Source organism: Lynx canadensis, chromosome D2 (genome assembly GCF_007474595.2).
Source record: "Lynx canadensis isolate LIC74 chromosome D2, mLynCan4.pri.v2, whole genome shotgun sequence".
Lineage (NCBI taxonomy): Eukaryota > Metazoa > Chordata > Mammalia > Carnivora > Felidae > Lynx > Lynx canadensis.
This window is the reverse complement of record NC_044313.2, coordinates 35,174,047-35,190,471: the sequence shown is the minus strand read 5'-3', so window position 1 is coordinate 35,190,471 and position 16,425 is coordinate 35,174,047. Positions and strand designations below refer to the sequence as shown.

The window sequence follows — 16,425 nt, the reverse complement described above, 5'->3', positions numbered from 1 at the left end:
GTTTAGCCCATCCCCCCTCCCACAACCCCTCCAGTAACCCTCAGTTTGTTCTCTGTATTTATGAATCTCTTATGTTTTGTCCCTCTCTCTGTTTTTATATTATTTTTGTTTCCCTTCCCTTATGTTCATTTGTTTTGTCTCTTAAAGTCCTCATATGAGTGAAGTCGTATGATATTTGTCTTTCTCTGACTAATTTCACTTAGCATAATACCCTCCAGTTCCATCCACGCAGATGCAAATGGCAAGATTTCATTCTTTTTGAATGCCGAGTAATACTCCATTGTATATATACACCACATTTTCTTTATCCATTCATCCATCGATGAACATTTGGGCTCTCTCCATACTTTGGCTATTGTTGATAGTGCTGCTGTAAACATTGGGGTGCATGTGCCCCATCGAAACAGCACACCTGTATCCCGTGGATAAATGCCTACTAGTGCAACTGCTGGGTCATAGGGTAGTTCTATTTTTAGTTTTTTGAGCAACCTCCATACTGTTTTCCAGAGTGGCTGTACCAGCTTGCATTCCCAACTATGCTAGGCATTTTAACACACTGTCACACTTGAACTCACTATAACTATTATGCTACAAACATTATACCTACTCTAGAGATAAGGAAACTAAGACTAAAAGAGTGAACTCAGAACTGAAAACCAGGTTTATCTGACCCAAAGTATGTGTATGTGTGTGTGTGTGTGTGTGTATGCACACACACACACACACACACACACACACACACACACACACTCTTTCCAATGCAATGATGTCCTGTTGCCTGCAAGACTCCTTGTCCTCCAGGTTACTGGCCACCAGTCATGCTTCCTGAGAGTCTCCTGAACTCTCAGGAAAATGCATTTTGATTTGTGAATGGTTAACTTCTCTTTTCTAAATTCATTCTACTCATTTTCAATGCGTTAAGAAATGACTGATAGATTCTTCTTAAACCTGCAAATAAAACTAGCAATTAGAAAAGCTGAAGAAAATGATTTAGTAATGAAATTGGCACCATATTTTCAGCTATTTTAACTTCCAGGTTCATAGTCTCAAGCAATTGTGCTCTGCAGCCAGACAATTTTGTCCAATGTCTACATAAATGTGTGTTTGCAGCTCCATGGTACAAGGACAAGGATGTTGTTACTGGCATGCTGATCACTAAAACTCTTGACAGTAACGTTCACATAAAAGTTCCACTTACCTAAGTTTTTCCTGGGAAGAAGCCTATTCTTTGAATGAACTTCATGGAATACTAATTCTACCAAAATCTTCACAGGTATAATCCCAAAACAGGTATATCAAATGGTGGCTTAAAAAATATTATACAAATTTATTTACTGCAAGACTTCTCAGAACCTTAATATATCAATTTTACCCAAATGTTTTCAGCTATGGGACCTTTAATTAAAGGAACAAATGGATATAAAGTGCACAAAGTAAGTTATGAACAAATGACACTTATCATTGCTACGAGCAAACCTTTTGTCAATGATCTTCTCAAGAGACCAGTGTCTGATGGGACAAGTGTAATTCATAACACACTTTGGAAAACACTAGATATGGTCCCTTGGAGGATGGTACTGGCTATTTTACACACTAGAAACCACTTCAGTAGATCAGAACTACAGCATCTTTTAGACCTCTCTCGAAAGGGATTATAGCTTCCAAAGATTCAAGCACTAAGAAACTCTGGACTCAATTGCAAATTCAGAGACTGGGGAGAGGGGGAAGGATTTATTATAAATAGGAGGTATTTCTCTCATTTTAGAGAAGAAATTCCTCCTTTGGAGAAATTACTATGATAGAAGGTGCCCAAACCACAAATTTAGACCAAAAGGAACAAAAAATAAAATAAAATAAAGATCAGAAATGCTGAAGGTTTCTGAGGAGGGATATAGTGAATCTGATTTGACTGAGCCAAGATAAAATTATAGTTATTGTCTTAGGAGGTGGTAGGTGGAGAATGAAAGAGTTTAAGTAAATATACCACAAATCCAAAGGCTGAGGCCATCAATCAAGGTGCCCTGTAACTTAGCCCCTACTTAATTTTCCCAATTTAATTCCCCTCTACTCCCTTTCACACATTTGTGCTCCATCTAACCAACCTATATGTTCTCCACTCAATCTGCGGTTTCTCTTTTCTGTGTTTATGCTGTTGCCTTTCTCTGAAATGTCTATTTCCCACACTTCCACACCTCCACCTCTCCCCTGGCCAATCTCCAAACCCTTTTCATCTTTCAAGGCCCAGTTTAAATGACACTTCATCCAAGAAGCTTTCTTTTATCACTCCAGGTATATATAAACTCTCCAAAGCACTTAATCTTATCTTCATTGTATTTGATATTTTTCCTAAATTTGACAAATATTTGAAAACCTGTTATGTGCCAGGCTCTATAGGTTTGTGTATTTATTTATATACTTGTTTTATCTACCCATTATACTATTAACTTTCTGAACACAGGATTTTATGTCTGATTCATAGTAACCAGCTCTAATGCCTTGCCCATAGGAGTCCCTCAAACATGGTATAAAGGAAGGCCAGGACATTATTTTTTAAAAATATGGCTGAATGTGAGCTGAAGATAGTTATAATAGTAGGTGTGAGTCACTACAGGTGGTATAGTGATCAGAGAAGGCTTCGGGAAAGAGACGGCATTTGAAAGGGTCTTAAAATCAGTGTAGCAAAAATAAAAAATTAAAAAAAATAAGTGTAGCAATCAGAAACTGAAATGGGAGCAGAAATATTTCAGTTGACTGGAAAAGGGGTTCCGAAGGAAAGCAGAAAAAAGAAAGGTTGGAAAAAAACTTGAAATCAGACTGGGAAAGTCTTAAGTCCCAGGCAAAGGGATCTGGACTATCTTTGTACTAAAGAGGAGTGATTCAAAGTGCTGGAGATCCTATTGATACATAAAGGGGAATAGCAAAGACAGAATTATAGACAGATTGGACAGAATAAAAATTAAAAAACTGAGCCAGCATCCAACTGGTTTCCAGCTTCTTTGCTCCCAACATTTTTTTTCCCAATTTTTGTTTTTCAAATTTTGAGTGGATGACCATGTTACCTGAGCAACAGGCTCCACAAGTGACCTTACACAAGCACACTTCGGTTTGCTAAGACAGTTTTAAATATACAGTTGACCCTTGAACAATAGAGGTGTGAAGCACGCAAGTCCACTTATATGTAGATTTTTTTTATTAATACAGTATACTACATTTTTCTCCTCATGATTTTCTTAATAACATTATCTTTTCTCTAGCTTACTTTATTCTAAGAATATGATTTATAATATATATACAATAGGTTTAATCAGCTGTATATGTTATTGTTAAGGTTTCTGGTTAATAGTAGGATTTTGGTAGTTAATAATATTTATGGGGAGCCAAAGGTTATATGTGGATTTTTCAACTACGTGGGGTATCAGCACCCCTAACACCCCTACCCCACTGCTCAAGGGCCAACTGTATAGAAAATCAATCTGTCATATTTCAGGATATTTATAAATTGTGATTATGTTATAAATTGTAAGGAGGAAGAAGCAGGAAACTTCTATAATACTCCTTTCAAGGTGTTTACTATCCCACATCTCTGGCCAAAGTGTTTTAGAAGGTAAGAGTCATAAAAATCTCCTTCCACACCTCTTCTTCAAGGTTACTGATTTTTAGTCCCTATCTCTGTTAGACTCTAACAGGTTTCCTGCTCTATCAGTTTGCTGTTTTGTACCTTCAGGTTCAGTCTATTTATACATTCAAAAAGTGGAGTCACCTTGACAAAAGGGACCACTGTCACAATGTCTGTCCACTTCACTGGAAGCCTGGACAAGAACACAGCTATCCTCTGGGATGCCTGGAACATCTGAGCTACGGAATTCCTTTTGCTGGAGGAGAGGTCAAAATCACACATCTTGGAGCTTTGCAATAGTTCCTGCTGTTGCCCATTTGTCTACCCACTCTTTGGAACTGAGAAGTCAATTAATCAAGCTATAAATAGTGTCTTCTGTCATCTTTAAGGATCAGACCTATACATACATAGGGTAGTCTAAGTAGAGTTATTTAATGAAAGGTAATCACTGACCAAAAATACCTCCTAATACTATCTGGAATCCACTGATTTGGGATTTGTTGAGTTAAAAAACAAACACAATCTTAGAAAGGTGAGAGGGAACCTTGCTATCAGGCTCTGTATTAGGAAAACAATCTGATTAACCTAATCCACACAAAGGGAAAGGGGGTTTGATCTGGGGGAACAGAATAAGGGAGAACGTCAATGGATAGGAAATCTGTGAGGTCATTCTGGAACATTCTGTATTTCCAAGGAGAACTCCAGAGAGGATCAGAGAGAACTAAATAACAGAATGAGGGCACTAGGATCCTGAAAAGTAGCCAAGCCAAGAAGTAGAAAAAGCCATAGCTCAGAAGGTTTGGTGAATGAGTTCCAAAGGTTGACTTTACCTTGAGTTATTGCCAAGGTCCTCATTTACTCCCAATAGTTCAACCCAGCTCTCACTTTCTGTGGGAGCATCCAAAACGAGGTGGAATGTACTGAAACCTGGGTGGGGAAGTGTGGCCAAATGAGGCTGGGAGTGATAGATGTGGAGCTAAAGCCAACAAAGAGAAGGTTTCAAAAATGGAGCCAAAAGAGCTGGAACCCAAAATGGGATCCAGTTCATTAGAATTATAGGTATTTGGGGACTTTTCTGTTTCCCATCCTGAGTTTTATTCAAATTGTTTATGCTGGAAATTCTGAGTATGCCTGGGTTAAAGAAATACGTAATCAGCAGCCACCATTCAGAATTCACCAAGCTCCAATAAAACTGTTTCACTTGAGTTCAGAAAATGAAAACTGCAATAAGGCAGAAATTTGCAGAAACACAAACAGTGGAAGTTAGTTTCCCCATAAACATTTCCAAAACAGATAGTTACACTAATTATTTTCCAAAAGTCCTTCATGCTCAGGGTAATACATGTATTTGGAGGGAAAACAATCAACATACCACCTCCATCTGCAACCACCACTGCTCATTCCCTTCTCAAGAGATGTCCAGTCCTGGTGAAGGCATGCCCTGAGAAGGCGTATTAGCCTCCTTTTCCCACAGAGCAAGTGACATGATACTTCCAAGGTACACAAGCTCATCTGCTCGTCTCTGGTCTCCTCCCCTCAATTCAACAGCTTCTTAGTCTACTTTGGGCATAACTATCTTCATGTGGATCTCTATCACTCTGCTTTTTTTTTTTTTTTTTTTCAATGTATAAATCTATTTCTAATCCTCTCTTATGGTGGCAGAGGCTCTCTGGAGGTTAACCATTTACCTTTCAGACATCTGACTCTGCCAAGTTGGGATCGGTCTTTCTAATCTCACACTATTCCAAAGAGATTTAGAAATGTTACTCCAGCTTTCTCATTATGTGTTCAGAGGAAACACTACACCCTCCTATTCTAGCCACAGTGTACACAGCCTTTCCTCAGCTTAAATTAAGACCGAAGTTAGCAAAGGTTCCCTACTCTTTTTCCCCAACTGCACAGCTACTCTATCCAAGTCTGCTAACTGCTATAAAAATTTGGTAATGGCCCCAGAATGTGAAATACATGGTGGCACTGTCACACTTGCTAAAATCCTTGCTGCTTCTTCTGCATCGATTATTCTATAACCCAATATCTCCATTCTTTGTAACTCCTCTGCTTTCCATGCTGCAGTCTCCCCCTTATAGGTGGACAAGTCCCAGCGCCATTCTTCTGCAGCCAACTATAAACCCTGTTCTAGATGCCACCATTCTTTTCAGTAGATGTTACCATGTAATAAGCTCTAATCTTGCTCTCCTGACTATAGCACCATACGGCTCTAACAGCATCATCCAGTTACATCTGCACAAGTACCAAGTGCTTTCACATTCATTTTCCTCTTATCTGAGCTGCTCAACATCGCAGAGAGAAACCATTATTCCTGCCATTTTATAGATGAGGAAACTAAGATCCTGCAAGGATTAGGTGACTTATTCTGAACCAAGCAGATAATTTAAATGCTAGAGTCAAGACTTCTACTTCTGGGGGCACCTGGGTGGCTCAGTTGGTTAAGCGTCCGACTTTGGCTCAGGTCACGATCTCACGGTTTGTGAGTTTGAGCCCGGCGTCGGGTGGGCTCTGTGCTAACAGCTTAGAGCCTGGAGCCTGCTTCAGATTCTCTCTCTGTCTCTGCCCCTCCCCTGCTTGCTGTCTCTCTGTCTCTCTCTCAAATATAAAAGATAAAACATAAAAAAAAATTTTTTAGAAGACTTCTACTTCTGACCCCAACTCTTTCCCCATGCACATTTCTGAGAATAAACTTAACTGCCAAGCAAGCCCCACATTTGGTGTAAGTCTAACAGGGGACGCTGCAAGCCCCGGGAGAGATTCCTGCCTCGGTCCCTTGGTCCATATCACAATTTTTACTCTATTTCCCACTCCTAGCACCAGCTCTTGACACACACTCATCCCCTTCCGAATTCCCTCAATCCTCTATCTGCCATGCTAACCAATTTCTTTTTTTGTTGTTCTGAATACAGCCTTGCCCCTTCTTCACTGATAACCCCTGTCAGGAGAAAGTAAGCAGTCTTCATCTCTTACCCAATGACTTACTCACATGCTTTGGCTCAGAAACCACAGCCTCTTAACCATGAACTCTGTATAAGTGTACATTTGTTTATGGTCTGGGGTTCCTGTTCTCTGTCCTTGCCCTCTCCCTCTCCCACCCTGTTTGAAGCTATCCATTTTAGAGTGTAAGCTCTAGGTAAGCCAGTTGTAGGTACCACTCACAATGCCTTGCATTCAGAGGGGCATAAACATCGCCAATTATGATCTTTTTAAAAAAAAAAAATAAATTACTCCTGTCCTTGATCTGAAAAATGACAGAAACCAGTTGCCAAAACCGCTTAGAGCATTGTTTACTTCAATTCAGAGTTACTGAATAGGAATTAGCTTAAAAGAGCTGTAAAGGGAAAGACAAGGACACATTTGTTTACACGCAGTCCCAAAGGTATAAAATGAAATACCGAGTAATTTGTTATTAGCTTCTCATCAACAAGAGTCCAGCTCTATTGCATAGCAAGGTCACCCCGGGTAAGAGAATCCTAGTTACCAGCATTCCCATTACAAAAAGGAGGCACTCAGCTATTCCAAATGCATACGTGCTCTGGAAAAGCAACAGCTGGCTACATATTACTTACTGGCTTATCCTTGATGGTGGGGCTTGACACACACAGGTACAGTTTCCCATCTTCTTCCAGGCAGGCATCTATCAACGCTTGCACTGAGCTCTCCTCCTGGAACAGCAGAAAGGCATAGCCTTGGGAGGACAAAAACAAAAGGATAGAGGGAAAAATCAGTAAATTAAACTCAAAGTACCAAATAAAAATTTATCTGTTGTTTCACTTTGGCAGATTCTTACTAGAATCCAAGAACCTGAAATGGACACAGGGAAGTAACAGTCATTGAGACCCTCATATGCCGGGCATTGAATTAGGTACTCACTGACGCTGTCTCAATTCTTATAATTGCTCAGAGAAGCAAGTTCAGAACTCCTCTATGGAATGTCCATGAAATACAAGCATACCTAATTTTATTGAGCTTTACTTTATTGTGCTCTGCAGATACTGAGTTTTTTGTTTGTTTGTTTTACAAATTAAAGGCCTGTGGCAACCCTAAGTCAATTAAGTCTATGGAAGCCATTCTCCCAAAAGCATGTGCTTACTTTGTGTCACTGTGTCACATTTTGGTAATTCTCACAGTATTTCAAACTTTTTCATCATTATTTTTATATTGGTCATGGTGATCTGTGATCAGGGATCTCTGATTTATTATCATGATTGTTTTGGGGTGCCATCAACTGGGACCATAGAAGACAGAGAACTTAAATACTGTGTGTATCCTGACTGCTACACTGACCAGCCATTCCACTGTATCTCTCCCTTTCCTTGGGCTTCCCTGTTCCCTGAGACACAAACATAATTTCAATCCCCTGAAATCAGGCCAACGAATAAACCTATAGTTGCCTCGAAGTGAAAGGAAGGGTTGCACGTCTCTTTAAATCAGCAACTAGAAATGATTCAGCACAGTGCAGAAGACATGTTGAAAGATGAGAGGGGCCACAGGTTAGGCTCTTGAGCCAGTTAGCCAAGTTGCAGTGCAAAGGAAAAGTTCTTGAAGGAAATTAAAAGTGCTACTCCAGTGAACACATGAATGATAAGAAAGCAAAACAGCTTTATGGTTGATATGAAGAAAGTTCTAGTGGTTTGGATGGAAGATCAGAGCAGCCACAACTTTCCCTTCAACCAAAGCCCCATCCAGAGCAAGGCCCTAACTCTCTACAATTCCATGAAGACTGAGAGAGGTGAGGAAGCTGCAGGAGAAAAGGTGGAAGCTAGCAGAGGTTGGTTCATGAGGTTTAAAGAAAGAAGCTGTCTCCATAACATAAAAGTGCAACGTAAAACAGCAAGTGCTGATGTAGAAGCTGCAGAAGTTATCCAGAAGATCTAGCTAAGGTTAATTCACGAAGGGGGGCTACACTAAAAAACAGGTTTTTCAATGTAGATGAAACAGTCTTCTATTGGAAGAAGATGCAATCTAGGACTTTCATAGCAAAGCTTCAATGCCAAGCTTCAAAGCTTCAAAGGACAGACTCACTCTCTTGTTAGGGGTTAATGCAGTTGGTGACTTTAAGTTGAAGTCAATGCTCATTGACCATTCTGAAAATCCTACAGACCTTAAGAATCATGCTAGATCTACTCTGCCTGTGCTCTATAATACAGGAACAATAAAGCCTAGTTCACAGCACATCTGTTTACAATATAGCTTATTGAAATGTTAGGCCCACTGTTGACCTACTGCTCAGAAAAACAGATTCCCTTCAAAATGTTACTGCCCATTGACAATGCACTTGGTCACCTAAGAGCGCTGGTGGAGATGTAAAATGAAATGAATATTGTTTTCATGCCTGCTAACACAATGTCCATTCTGCAGTCCATGGATCAAGAAGCCATTTCAACTTTCAAGTCTTTTTTTTTTTTTAATGTCTGTTTATTTTTGAGAGAGAGACAGAGTGTGAGCAGGGGAGGGGCAGAGAGAGGGAGAGACACAGCATCCAAAGCAGGCTCCAGGCTCTGAGCAGTCAGCCCAGAGCCCGATGCGGGGCTCAAATTCGTGAACCTTGAGATCATGACCTGAGCCGAAGTGGGACGTTCAACCAACTGAGCCACCCAGGCACCCCCAACTTTCAAGTCTTATTATTATTTTTTTAAGTTTGTTCCTTTTTTGTTTTTGTTTATTTTTTTATTTTTGTTTTTGTTTTTTTTTTAGTAATCTCTACACCCAATGTGGGGCTCAAACTCAACCCCAAGATCAAGAGTTACATGCGTCCCCAAATGAGTCAGCCAGGTGTGCTCCAAGTCTTATTATTTAAGAAATACATTTCATAAGGCTGTAGCTGCCAGCGATTCCTCTGATGGATCTGGGCAAAGCAAACTGAAAACCTTCTGGAAAGGATCCACCATTCTAGATGTGATTAAGAATATTCGTGATCCATGGGAAGAGGTCAAAATATCACCATGACGGAAGTTTGGAAGAAGTTGAGCCCAACCCTTATGGATGACTTTGAGAGGCTGAGGACTTCAGTGGAGGAAGTAACTGCAGACATGGTAGAAACAGCAAGAGAACTAGAAGTGAAGCCAGAAGATGTAACTAAATGGCTGTAATCTCATGATACAACCTTAACAGATGAGGAGTTGTTTCTCATGGGTGAACAACAACAACAAAAATGATTTCTTGAGATGGAATCTATTTCTGGTAAAAATGCTGTGAAGATTGTGGAAATGATAACAAAAGATTTAGAATATTACATAAACTTAGCTGATAAAAGCAGAGGCAGAGTTTGAGAGCGCTGACCCCAATTTTGAAAGAAGCTTTACTGTGGGTAAAATGCTATCAAACAGTATTGTGTGCCACAGAGAAATAATTTGTTTTGGTGTGACAAAGTTGTCTTATTTTAAGAAATTTCCAAAGCCATACCAACCTTTAGCAACCACCACCCTGGTCTGTCAGAAGCCATGAACACTGAGTCAAGATTCTCCACCAAAAAAAAATTACAATTCACAGAAAGCTCAGATGATGGTTAGCATTTTTTTTTAAGCAATAGTCATTTTTAATTAAGGTATGCAGATTTTTAGAAACAATGCTATTGCACACTTAATAGACTACAGTATAAACATAACTTTTATATGCACTGGGATACTAAAAAATTCATTTCATTCACTTTATTGAAATATTTGCTTCATTGTGGTGGTCTGAAACTGAACCCACAATATCTGCATAGTATACCTATAGATCTGGTTTTCCTGAGAGCAGGCAGATTCATCACTGGCCTGAGCCACAACCACTAGTCAAAAAACACGCATCACCTGCCCTCTAACTTCCACCAGGCTTTAGGTTTGACACATGCTACAACATGGAGGTACCTTGAAAATATTATGCCAAGTGAAAAGGTAGGCACAAATATCGTATGATTCCATTTATATAAAATGTCCAGAATAGGCAAATCTATGGAGACAAAAAATAGATTAATGGTTGTCTAGGGCTAAAGGACTAGAGGGAATAGGTACAGGGTTTCTTTTGGGGATGATGAATATTTTCTAAGATTGATTGTGGTGATGGTGGCATAACTCTGTGAACATACGGAAAACCACTGAATTTTACAGGTTAAATGGGGGAACTGTATGGTGTGTGAATTATAGCCCAACAAAAGCTGCCTCCCCCAAAAGGCCCAATAATAACGTAGGGTTATTTATGTGTTATATTTACATGTATATTTACATGTTATTTCTGATGATGATGCTTTCTTTCTCCAAGGATACACTCCTATCTCATGACAGAGTATACAATAAACATGGATACTAGCTGCAGAATTTCCACAGAGACAGCCAGTTTGTTCACTTTGATTCAGTAAGATTTACTGAGCAACTGTTATAAGTAGGATACAATCTATGGCTTATGAGAAAAGTGAGATGGAAGAGAGTCGGTTCCTACTGTCAAGAGACTTATGTGGTAGAAGAAACAGACATTTAGACAATTAACTATTTGCTACAAAGCTGAAGGAGATACGTGGGAACAAAAAGTGCCATGGTAGCCCAGAGGAGCAAAGACTCTGACTTGAGAGAATCAGCAAAGACTTCAAAGAGATCAACAGACATTCAAGGGACCAATTCTAGCATCTGCTGCCATGCTGGCATTCATGAATGGCAGCTGAGCAAAGGCCCATCATGAGCTAGTCTAAGCTTGAGTATCCAACTATTTGGCCTCTCTGCAACCCCTCTAGCTTTGCTAAGTCTCTCAGCTGTCACCTCCACTCCCAGCCCTGCTGCTGATCTCAAAAAAAACAAAACAAAACAAAACAAAACAAAAAAAAACCAGAACAAAACAAAACAAAAAAAACAAACCAAAACGAAACAAAAAAACCATCACCAATATGGTTCTACTCTGGTGCCAGAAAGGTGTAAATGGTAGAGAAGGATAAGAACTTCCAAATTCAGAAGATTCTCACACATCAAACAAAGATATGAATCAACTGGCCTAGAAGCAAAGCTCTTGGGAGTCCCAGGCAGCACATAATGACAGTAGCAACAGATAATGAATAATGGGTACTTTTTAAAAAATCTTTTTTCCCAATTCTTTGGGAAACTATACAAAGTATCCAAGCGAATACAGCACAAAAAGGTCAATCACTACCATCTAAGCAAACACAGAAGGCAACAGATCAACCACTACCTGGCACACCAAGAGTGGCCAATGCAACTGGCTGAAGCCAGCGCACAGGGGACAGCACCAAGCCCATGGGAGTGGGTATGTAGATACAACAGGGAGGCTGCCTAAGTGATAGGACCCAGAGCTGTTTTCTGGGCTCTGCTCCCAGGCTAGATGGGTCAGAGGATTCAGCAGGTGGCTAGGCAAGAAAAATAAAACCTAACTGCAAACTAGAAAAAAATATCATTTCTTCATATCTTTTCTCTGTTGGAAACAGTATCAAACTATCACCAAGCCCCAAGGAATCTATTAAAAATTCAGTGTTTTCATTTAATGTGAGAACATTAATTCCACTTGCCAGAGTGAATATTAGAGATGAGTGGGTTAAAAAATGCAAATCATAAAGAGGAGGTCTCAGCATGTCCTCTCAAACCTCCTGGCTCACCATGTGAAATCCTGGTACAGATGGTCCACAAAGGTCCTAAGAGGCACACAGGCTATCTTGTTCTTGGAGAGGGCCCCATCTGTGTACATTATGCACAGGCATATCAAAAAGGCCCGGGGATGGGGCATGCTCACTGAGCTGAGGCGTTCTCCAGCTCCTTGCCACCAGAAGGCCACCAGGCTGACCGCATTTTTCTGGCACATCACTGTACACCCTCTGAAATCTTCCACATCAAATCCTGCACGGATCTCAACTTGGGCATCAGAGGAGAGGGAGTGTCTCCCCATAGGAGCTGAGTAGCTACCACAAAAGTGGGCAGATCTTCAGTCATGCCTCTCTCACAGCCATAAATGTCACCATTAGCATTAGAGTATAAACAATGAGGAGTTGCAAGTAAAAGCCTACCACAAATATTATTACTGAGAAAAATATCTACAAACAGCTTCTTTTCCTTTCCCAAACAGTGGCCCATAACATTTAACCAACTTCTTCAGGATAACTTTTATAGCAAGTCAGCTTTTATAATAAATCATCTCTACTCCCTCACCAGCAAGCTGCCACTCGCAGTAATGACAATACTCTCTTAGCATTACAAAGTGGTGTGACTCAAGTTCAACAATTTCCTTCAACCCTACTTCCTACCTTGGGCTTTCTAACCAAAACAAAATTCACCAGAGACATCCCAAATCACTCATGAACAGTACCTTCACCTACTAAAAACACCTTCTGACACCTCAAGGTCAACCAAACCCAGATGACAACAGAAATCAAGAGTATTAAAAACAAATCAGGAATGAAGAATCCTTCAAACATATTTCCCTTTTGATCTTCAGAAGTTTAAGGTCAAAGCAAACAAAGTAGAAAAAGATTCCTTCTAGAATAACAAGGTCAATGTGAGATGAAAATTAAATCAATTATTTGCGAAAAGTCAAATTCCACATGGTACTATGAAAAGAGTTCTGGACTAGGAGTCAGAAGGTCTGTATTTAGATCTAAGTCCTAACATTTACTAGCTGTGTTTAATAATAGCTAGCATTTATTGAGCATCTATTATGCACCAGGCACTATTCTGAGTGCGTTCTTTCATCATCACACACATCCTATAAGGTAGGCATTACTTTTAGTTGTTTTACAGTTAAAGAAATTGCACAGAGTGATTAAGCAAGTTGTTCAAAGTAACCTAGCAAGTGATGGAACCATGAACTTGAAAATCAACTTAAACTTTCTGAGTCTTGGCTCTTTTCTCTGTAAAGTGAAAAAAAAAATAAGTCTTTGTCCTCATTACCTTACAGAGATGTTGTAGGTTATGAAATAACACACATAAAGGTACTTTGTAAACCAGGTATTGTGCAAGTGTCAATTTTTCTTTTTCTGCATTTTCAGTTATTTGTGTGATATGTAAAACTGAGTTTTGCATACAATCTCATTATAAAAATTAGAGTTCAAATTAATGATATGCACTTTCCACTGGGCATTTCCAAGTGTTTGGTGAATAAAGTGCAGTAATCTAGATACTAAAGAAAAACTTTAAAGCTATTTGAATAACAGGCTGAACATTACCATAAACAAATGATAAAAGTGACTGAATATTTTGCTTTCATATATCACTAGCCATCTCCACCAGGAGACAGAATTATCAGATGTGGTATTATTTGCTGATTCTAATACATTCTTTAAATAAAAGACTATCTGGGGCACCCGGGTGGTTCAGTTGGTTAAGTATCTGACTTTGGCTCAGGTCATGATCTCACGGTCGGTGGGTTTGAGCCCCATGTCAGGCTCTGTACTGACAGCTCAGAGCCTGGAGCCTGCTTCAGGTTCTGCATCTCCTTCTCGCTCTGCCCCTCCTCCACTCACACTCTGTCTCTTTCTCTCTCATAATAAACATTAAAAAAATTTTAAATAAAAGCCTATTTTGCCTACAAATCAAGCTCCTCAAACTGTCACTGTTGGCGAGTTCTTCTATTAGTATGAAAGAAGGTATGTGTGTGTATGTGTGTGTATGTGTGTATATATATATATATATATATATATATATATATATATATATAAATAAAAGCTTGGCAAAAAAATTATTAGCTCTCCTGTTCTCCCTTGCCCTCTGAGCCAGTAAGAGATAACAGGATCATAAAACTCAAGTTTCAGAAATGGCGGTCTTGTTTGCCACATACCTGAGGAGTGTGGCGGGGCTTCAGAGATGTTGTGAGCTATGGGAGGTCCTCAACTCAGAGCCAGTCTGTGGATGGAATTATGGGCTCCAAGGGAAGCAATAGGCATTCTTAGCACTATCAGCATCATGACTCTGGATTGGGCAGAATGGATGGCAGGAAATTGCTTGCTTTCCCTTTCCCATTGGTGCCAAATAGGTTGAGGGAGGAAGGGTACAACAGTGAGAGATTTTTGGACAAGCCTGGACTGACCACACTTCTCCAGGGTAAAAAGGAACAGGCAGGTATGGGGTTGTGGGGGGAGGGGGGACTCAATTGGGATTATTCCATTTTATTTGGCCAGGTTTTTGCAGGGTAAATTTAATTAAAAGATTATTTTTCTTTTAGTACCTGAGAACACACTAAGTATAACAACCTCCAAAATGTTCTTGGCTACGTGTCAAAAACAATGCTTTCTGAGCTCTTAAATACATAATTTTTCATGTTATAATTTTTTATACTTGATCCCCATAACAATCACCACCAACTTCACCACCACAAACACCAGTTACTAAGTGCTTACAGTGCGCCAGGCACTTTGCTAATAATAAACACTTTACATCTGTCAGCTCTTTTCATCCTCACAGTTATTCTATGAGGTAAATACAGGTGTTATTATTATCATTTTACAGACAAGGAAACTGAAGCTCCAAGAGGTTAAGGGATAACTCAGAGATTAAAACCTAGAGATTAAATTTGGAATTAAAACCTACATCAGCTTTTGGAGTCCTCATTCTTAATCCATTATATTTTTTTATCCATTTTTTTCATTATCCATCTTTATCTATTATACTGTCTCACCTAAAAATGATGAGGCAAAAATTTCAATATCATTAGCAAATAGGGACTGGCCTAGTTATTATATATTTATTGTTACCTTTGTTACAGTGATCATTTCACAGAAATGGTAGAAAGTATCAGAAAGTGGTCACCTGTGCTTCAGTCCTAAAATATAAGGTCTATGCATATACATTTGCTCTAAATAAAGCCCACAAAACTATATTAAGAAGAATTGAAATGATGAACTTCAAAATCATCAGAAGTTTAGATTTAGTTTTATTTAGGTCAAATTGTCATATTTAATAAAGATGCTTATTGGCTTTCAATGTATTTTTAGGTTGTGTATTTAGAATGAAGGTACTTGAGGGAGTTAAAGAGCAGATCTCACTAAATTAAATAAGATTTTAACAAAATGAGTATCATCGTCCCAGTAATAATTGACTTAAGCAAGAATCATCAGTGGATTCTAAAACCACTGAGTGAATTTGGGAAGGGATACAAGATATTCAACATACTCTTAAAGTATCATTTTACAGATTATTCAGTATTTGCAAAGGGAGGGAAAGGCACTTTTATTTTTTTTAACTTTTTTTTTTTTAACGTTTATTTATTTTTGGGACAGAGAGAGACAGAGCATGAACAGGGGAGGGGCAGAGAGAGAGGGAGACACAGAATCGGAAGCAGGCTCCAGGCTCTGAGCCATCAGCCCAGAGCCCGACACGGGGCTCGAACTCACGGACCGTGAGATCGTGACCTGAGCTGAAGTCGGACGCCCAACCGACTGAGCCACCCAGGCGCCCCGGAAAGGCACTTTTAAAATGGAGGAATCCTGGAGTATCTGGGTGGCTGAGAGTTGAGTGTCCAACTCTTGATGTTGGCTCAAGTCATGATCCCAGGGACATGGGATTGAGCCCTGTGCTGGGGCTTGCATTGAGTGTAGAGCCTGCTTGAGATATTCTCTCTCTCTCTCTCTCTCTCTCTCTCTCTCAAAGAAAAGAAAAAAGAAAAGGAAAGGAAAAGAAAGGAAAGGAAAGGAAAGGAAAGGAAAGGAAAGGAAAGAAAAGAAAAGAAAAGAAAAGAAAAGAAAAGAAAAGAAAAGAAAAGGAATCTGGCAGACAACATCTTAACCAAATGATCAAACTTAACATCACCAACAATAGGGCAAACTGATTTAACATGCACTATGTTAACTGACTTAACATGTACTCCTGTACTATGTCCTTCTTAGTGCAGCA

At 39.5% G+C, this 16,425-nt stretch overlaps 1 protein-coding gene across 5 annotated transcripts in view; it reads right to left on the bottom strand.

Moving 5' to 3' along the window:
- CPEB3 (cytoplasmic polyadenylation element binding protein 3) overlaps window positions 1–16,425 on the bottom strand; it is a 192,558-nt gene that overhangs the window by 44,527 nt on the left and 131,606 nt on the right. For all 5 annotated transcript variants that reach the window (XM_032595151.1, XM_032595150.1, XM_032595149.1 and 2 more), the window contains one exon: window positions 7,195–7,313. In XM_032595151.1, the coding sequence (XP_032451042.1) occupies window positions 7,195–7,313 (119 nt within the window). The remainder of the gene's footprint in view (window positions 1–7,194; window positions 7,314–16,425) is intronic.